Source organism: Vigna angularis, chromosome 7, assembly GCF_016808095.1.
Source record: "Vigna angularis cultivar LongXiaoDou No.4 chromosome 7, ASM1680809v1, whole genome shotgun sequence".
NCBI lineage: Eukaryota > Viridiplantae > Streptophyta > Magnoliopsida > Fabales > Fabaceae > Vigna > Vigna angularis.
In genome coordinates, this window is record NC_068976.1 from 12,912,992 (window position 1) to 12,921,205 (window position 8,214).

Sequence of the window (8,214 nt, forward strand, 5' to 3'; positions counted from 1 at the left end):
CTCTAGGTAGAGCTTTGAGTTCGGTTATTAATAAAATTGAAGCCTAAAATGTAATAGGCCTAAAGTTCTACGCTTAGTGGAAACTTTGAAATTTTAGTGAACCTTTAGGCTTTGGTTCCTTAACAATTGAAGCATGTTGGCTATATAAGTTTCGGTTGTTGAACCAAAGCCTATACCTCTTGCTTAGATAAAGTAGTTAAAATAAAGAATGACAATTTTAAAAATTTTACAAACTTATAGGTTTCAGTTCCTTAGTAACCGAAGCATAGAAAGGAACGAGCTTTAACTCTTTCAACAACTGAAACTTATAAGTTTGCAATAATTTCAAAACACTCACCGCGTCTTTATATGCTTCATTTATAAGGTTATTACAAAAGTCAAAATTGCATTAATGAGTCTAGTCCGCCAGCTCGTAAATATATGGTTGTTTTTTTCACTATCCAAACTATACACACCATACATTATCAGAGGTGGAGCTAGATCTAACAATTTTCTTCCTCCAACGAGGCACCTCCGATCTTGCCGCCTACAAATGAGAAAGTCACCAACTTGAGATGTCATCGAAGCTACCTAGAGTTGCCGACATTAACCCTATTTCCTCCTTGTGTGGGGGTTTCACACTAGAGCCACCGTAACTACACTTGGACCATCAGACGAGTGAACACCATCACGCTGTTTGTCACTATAGCCACCTTCGTTGATTTCTGTGGGTACCCTAACCAAAATGTATTACCGACACTATTGTTCCCCATATATGTTTTTTCCTCCTCTATGCATGTTGTCCTATTCTATTATGAGTAAAGTTGAGGTAAAGTTCAATGATAAAATTGTTGGTTCAAGTCATGTGAGACAAAGTCGAAAACTGAAAGAAAAGAAATAAGAAAATTGGTTGGCTAGCCCGTCAGCTCGTCAGTCCACCTAGTGATGAAACAAGTTATTATTTTCATCCCATTTTTTACAATTAGACTAACTCAACCCAACCTATTTTTTACATGCCAACAATCAAATCAAACCAAAACAAGTCTAATCGACTCGTTTTGTTACCCTTAATATTTATTACTCGTTATTCGTCTCATCTAAAAAATCAATCTTATTACTTAGTGACTCACTATTTTTTATAATTAAAGAATGAATTATCATAAAATAAAAGCCTTTTCTTCATAGTATATATTGTAGTTACTAATTTATGTGACTAGCTTATACAATTGAGAAATAAAAGTAGTTGGTATGGTAAATCAAAGTAGATTATTTTAAAAGTTTTTTATAAACTACTCCAACTAACTTTCATCTTATGTAATTTTCTTTCATTTTTGTGTCTTTTACGTTTTAATATGTTTTCTTAGTATTCTTAAGTGTTTTACCAACGATTACCTATTTTATAGACAAAAGTCTTTCTCTCCCCTTTGTCTCCCTACTCTCAATATCTCTAAATTATTGATCAATTTTTATTTTAATATATTGAATATATATTTCTAATATTAGTTGGATTAGTTTTTTTAAGAAGTTCAAATTAAAACGATAATATTGAAAATTGAATTAAATGAGATTTCATTACATAATAATATGTGAAAATTAAATACACAATGAAAACTGCCAAAAACAAATCTATGAAATATTAATTAAATTGATGTAACATCCCAAAAATATAGCATAATACTATATCATAGATTAATCACATATAACAATATGTTAGATCAGTTCTTCAAGAGTTAGCAAAGTATTTAGCAGTACAGTTATCCAAAATAACTATAAAACTAAAAACACTTTACAAATTACCATAAGTTTAATACAAAACATAGACATAAGCCAAACGACTATACAATAGCCTATATAAACCGATCGATTTACAAAAGATAAGCTAAGACTAATGACCGAACGGTCCTATCTAAGCTGCAACATCCTCGCCTTCCAACGCTTGTTTCACCGAACACTCATCGCCTTCTGCTCACATCCACGGGATGATCATTGCAAGAGAAAAGGTAACCAGACGGACAATACAAGACAAAACAAGAAAGTAGGGTAAGCTATTGTAATTTAATTATAAACATATCTATACATTTCATACAAGTTCAAACCATGCAAACCAAACGCCACCTCATGCCAACACCAAATACAAACAATCGTATACAAAATGAATACAACAATTTATATATAAACCGAACACTATGACTTAACCATCCAGATTGTATGAATATGTAGCTATAGTTGTTCTTGCACTTGTGGTAGTGTAACAACTGACACCAATCAAGCTACTATCCAAGGTTAATCCCATAATACCTACCTCGACACACTGAGGTGGTAGGACCTTCTGCTATTCTCACAAATGAAATATCTCTCTCTATGTGAGAATGATACTTATAGAATTTCAGGATGAACGCCAACTTAGCAATATCCATATTCATACTTTACAATTCAATAACCATCCACGAGACATTCCACCTTGGAATTCTCTTCCACAGTATTTGAAAGCACAATTCTCATAAATTAACATAAACAATCGTTCATCAGTTATATTTTCACTCATAAGACAAAGAGAATCTGTGAACGTTGGAGACCGAACACCTTCACACTACCCAAAAGATGGAACCAAACGGTCCATAATAGATACAACTGAAGAAATTGCCTAACGTAATTACTGGCTGATCACTAGAGAAAAACTAACCACTAGAAGCTTAACTCAACCCTAAGAGTTTTTAAAACGAAGGCTTAAAAACTTAAACCGAATGCGTATATTTCAGACTGAGCGCTAGTACAAGACCGAGCACTACCGAGAAAGACCAACACACCTAAGATCGAACGTTCACCGTCGGTAACATTAAGGAGACTAAACCCGGTTGATGAGCGAGCAGGCCGATCGCTATGACTACCGAATACTACTAAAACCGAACGCTAAACGTAGTACGACTAAGAACGAATGTTAATACCAACCCGAAGACTGCCGAGGTCGAAAACAAGTATTTTTAAAATTGAACGTCAATACTAAACCGAACAACACTAAGTTAGAATATCACTACAAAACCGAATAATGCTAAGCCCCGTTTACATGACCTGACCGAGCGTTCAACAACGAGTGCTCTGCTTTCTACATAATTCTACAGAACTTCTCAACCAGTTCACAAGTCTCGGCAATACATAAAAATCAATCCAACATCAAATTATCCATACATGCACACGTCCAACCAATAATTTCAAACATAAACAAACATAATTAAATTACTAGTTTCCCTTACCTCGAATAAATGTTGACGAATCGACAAGTGTACCGAATCGCACAAGTAATATAAAATGGTAAGACTAAGTATCGTATCCCAAAGGACTCTCGGTACTAGACATTCGTGTGTTAAACTCGATTAATTAAGACTTAAATAAAATGAGATCATTGGTTTCAAATGTAAAGACAAAAAATTAAATACGAATGCAGTTTGATCAATAGCAGAATAACCAATGATAAACAGATTTTGTTTAATATGAGATGAGTATGTCAGTGAAAAGGAACCAACCAGAGGATCAAAGACAGAAAACAAATTTAGAGAAGTAGATGATGACTACATGCAAGCTGAACAGTGCTTGCATGTATCAGAAAATACAGAAACTTCAAAGAATGAGTGAATTTAACTTACCAACTCCAACTACAACTTGATTGGTGAAAAGAGAAACTCTTGCCACCAGGAAAAACTCAGGCACAACCTGGTTGATGATCAGAAGAAGAAAAATGTGAGAATTTGTAGAAAGAAGGAGGAGAATTTTAGAGAGAAGGAGAAGAAAATAAAACTCAGAAATTTGGAGAGAAGAGGTGCATGCAGAAAGTGACTTCAAATTTTTAAAAGTTTACTTATATACTACCGTCAAAAATCGCTCGGTCCAATCATCTGCATACACTTGGATTGCACCTTTCTCTGAATTTAATGGTCCTGACAATATATATATATATATATATATATATATATATATATATATATATATATATATATATATATATATATATATATATATATTGATAAAAAAAAATGGTAGCTACTTGTAAACTTTTTTTATTATAAAATAATTTATATACGCTTCTTTTCTGTTTTTTTTAAGATAATTAATCTGAAGCTAAATATTCTATTCTTGCATATTCTTTTTCGACTATGGAATAGTTTAAAACCATTTCTATCTTATAAGAAATGATATGAAAGTCATGGACACTTGTCAATGGACGGTTACTAGAAACAAACACAAAAATTTCAGCCAAATTAGCAAGACAAATTTAATTAATTAACTTTGATTCTAATATATCTATGATCATTCACTCGTTATTTATTATACTTATAAAAGAAACCATAATTTAAAAGTTTTCATGGAAAAGAGCCAATAGAATAAGCCAAGAAAGACAGACAAGCATTTCACTAAAACTGCTTTGGGCTCCACTTGGCAAGATTAACAAATGTGTGATGAGTATTTTAAAAGTTTAGGAAGAATTCCAAAAAGAAAATGGTAAATTAAATGAAAGCTACTTATTGATAAAACTGTCGGGTTGATTTTCTTGAACTAAAAGCTTTTGGTAAACTTTAATGTTTATTGTTAAGGAAAAAAATAATTTGACAAATTTTTTACACTCGTACATTATTTTTCATCCTATCATTAAAAAAATATTAAATAAGTGAAAGATATATACAAGAATACCAAAACCATACAGTGGCCAAAATATATTTAAACAAACTTTACTTTATTATTTTAAAATTTAGTATAGTTAATTCTGATAGCATTGTTAAAACTGATAAATTACAAACGCAAGAGCAAAACGACAGAGAGAGGATGATGATTATTAGGAATCAAATTACACACACATTAGGATAAGAAGGACAATCATGCATGTTTAGTAGAAAGCACTGGCAACGACACTTTTTGTTTAAGAACATTAATAACCTGTTCTGCTGTTGGTCTTTCCTTATGGTCCTTTAGGGTACACCATATCCCCACAGTGAGCAAGCATCTCATTTCACTCACATCAAAATCGCTCTTCAATTTCTCATCAGCAGCATTCAAAATCTTCCCATCAACATAAAGTTTCCACACCCAATTCATCAAAGGCACATGATTATACTCCTCATCCCTGTAACTCCTCCTTCCACATGCTATTTCCAAAGCCAACACCCCAAAACCGTACATGTCTGATTCCTTGCTAGCCCTTCCTTCAGGAGCAAGATATCCATATGTCCCCACCACCCTTGTCTTCTGACTCCTCAATCTCGGATCCACCAACTTCGCCATTCCAAAATCACTAAGCTTAGCATTGAAATCCCTGTCTAACAACACATTACCAGGCTTAATATTCCTATGAACAACACACTGCTCCGTGTCTTCATGAAGATAACGAATTGCTCTCACCACACCTAATGCTATGCAGTACCTCACATCCCATTTCAAACTCCTTCTGTTCCCAAACAGATGAGTCTCAAGGCTTCCATTATCTAAGTACTCCATAACTATCAATAACTCCCCTTCCTCCTCGCACCACCCAATCAACTGCACTAGGTTTTTATGTATAAGCCGGCTTATAATCTTCACCTCGTTTCTGAATATTCTCTCCGAATCTTCCACGTCTGAACAAATCCTTTTCACCGCCACCACACGCCCTAAATCACTCATAAACCCTTTGTAAACTTCTCCATGCCCACCTTCTCCAACTCTTCTATCATCTGCAAACCCGTTCGTGGCTGCAACTAACTCGTTGTAACCAAACCTTCTAGGCGTAGCTTCTCTGTCAAAACCAAATTCATCCTCCTTTCTTGTCTTCTTGATCATCCAACACGTAATACTAACAACCACTGTCGCAAAAATAATAGAGCAAATCACTGCACCAACCACTACTTTTCCCCGACCCTTGTATTTTGTTGTGATGACATTTTCTTCGTTTGGTGGGGAAATTGTTAGATCCAGACTAGAACTGAATTCCCAGTAATGGATAACGTTTTCCTCAATGGACGATCCGGTTGATCCTGAAAAACCAAGAGCGACCCACTCTGGTAGAAGCTCCGCTAGGTCCATCTGGTGGGAAAGATAAGCGTTAGGCGTAGAAGAGGAACTATTTATATCAAAGAACCACGAAACAGCAAGGAGTTTGGCAGAGGCGTTGTACGTTATCAACGCATGCCCCATGTTCCCTTTGTTGTTCTCAATATCAAACTTGGTATAATTGAGAGATACCACAGAGCCATTGTTGATCCCTACGTGCTGAATTGGTGGGTCTAAGTCGTTTATAAAAGTGTCAAATTCGACAGCAACTATGGGTATGTTTTCACCGTATAAGCCGAGACCGTAACCAGTTTTGTCGGTTTTCGGAATCTGGTAGGAAAGAGGTGCGACGTAGAAGGCAAAGCCGTCACCGTAAAGGGAATTAGGGGATTGGATAGTGAATGAAAAACGAGTTGAAAAATCGGTGACTCGTTCGTTAGAAGAGTTTTTGAGGTGTAGAGGTTGGCCATAGATTGCTCTTCCAACTCCACTGTAGGTGAGTGTGTTGAGTAGTATGCTTCCGTTCTCAATCTTAGCTACGCCTGCGTATCCAACTAGGGCTGCACTTTCAGAGTCTTCAAAGTTAGTTATACTGAAGGAGAATGGTTGAACTATGACTATTGGAAGGATAAGCAGAAGAAAAGTTGTCGAGTGGTGGGAATTTTGTGAGGTAGCTAACATGGTTTTCTCTGACACAGTATACTGGGTCCGAGGATGCAAGTTCAGGTTTGTCTTATATGTCTTTGCAGGTTCCAGGGAAGACACGGAAGAAGATGATTCACACGAAACTTGCATACATAATCACGTAGTCACCCCCTAACCACACGTTTTGAAATGGTCATGATTTTTTGGAATGATTCTTGAGAATTTTATTTCAAAACGAAAACTTCCTAAAATATTTGTGGATAAAATATTAAGATGTTATAATGTAATTAAATTTTAAAATAATTTATCAATACTACTAGATTTGAAGAAATAGTTCAGCTACTGACTTGAGTTTCATAAAAGAATTCCAGGTAATGTAACCGAGGATTGATATTATTTTCACAAATTGGCCATAAAAAATAAATAAATAAAAGAGAATTTTGGAAATAGAATGACATATATTTACATTTATTTGTCACGTACCAAGGATAAAATAATGAATTTTTGTAATTTTCTTTTTAAAAAAAAAAAAAAAAAAATAACATCAAATAAATGTAAAGAATTTATGTATGCGAAAATATCACTAAGAATACTTGAAATAATGAAACATGAGTTTCAGAATAAACGCTATTTTTATAGAAAGTTGTGTCTATATATAAAATAAGGAAAACGTTTTTTTAACAACTATATTTTGCCAACTTTTTTACAACGCCACGTGACGTTGTTTCATTGATTGGTTTTAAAAGGTTTTTTTAGAAAGGTGAAATTTGTTCAAAAGGGCAATTTTGGAATGAATTTGGATAGAAACTTTTTTTGACAGTTTATTTTTTCAGATTCACTCTTTTTTGCAGTTTGGTTTTCTGAACTCTCTCTCCACCATTGAAGCTTCCATCTCTCTCCACCATTGAAGTATCCATCTCTCTCCACTGTTTCGGTTCTCTTCGTTCCTCGCTTTTCTTCACTCTTTGTCCACCATTGAAATATTGTTTCTCTTTCCCCTTTGAGTTTGAGTTCGACTTTTCTTACTTCGTTTCTTGGGTCATTTGGTCACTGTCGAGGATTTTGTCTTTCTCTTTATCCATTTCCCCATTTTTTGATGGTGTAACTGTGGGCTCGTTGGCAGTATATATCCCTCGTTTTGGAATTTTGTTGATTTTGGCGTGCATTGTTGTTGGCGACATTTTCGTGGTTGTGTAAGTCTTTGGCTTTTGTCTCCCATTGTGGTTGGCGGTATTTCTCCCAAGGTTTGGGTTTTTTCGCACACACCGTCGAGGTTGGTATCACCAAGGTTTGGGCTTTTTTGCACACACCATTGATTCATTACCAAACTTCACATTAGAAGTTGTAGAAACCATCAACCATGACCAACAAGGGTCCTTCATTCATAAAATCTTAAAAACACTCGTAACAAAAAAAATAATCATGGGGAGCGCGGTTGTCACACCTGGGTAGCATAGATCAACTTTCAGTACAAAACTGCAAATTTAACCTGGTAATCGATTACAGCCTTTCTGTAAGCGATTACAAGTGCATGTCTCCAGTGTGTATGGTGTAGGACCTAACCTGCATTGCTAA

General features: G+C 35.0%; 1 protein-coding gene across 1 annotated transcript; it reads right to left on the reverse strand.

The window, feature by feature from the left end:
- Nucleotides 1-4,774: 4,774 nt before the first annotated feature.
- On the reverse strand, nt 4,775-6,738 carry LOC108336991 (L-type lectin-domain containing receptor kinase IX.1). Its single transcript, XM_017573430.2, has one exon. It carries the CDS (start codon nt 6,673-6,675, stop codon nt 4,846-4,848), a length of 1,830 nt encoding a protein of 609 aa, XP_017428919.2. The 5' UTR covers nt 6,676-6,738; the 3' UTR covers nt 4,775-4,845.
- Nucleotides 6,739-8,214: the final 1,476 nt, after the last annotated feature.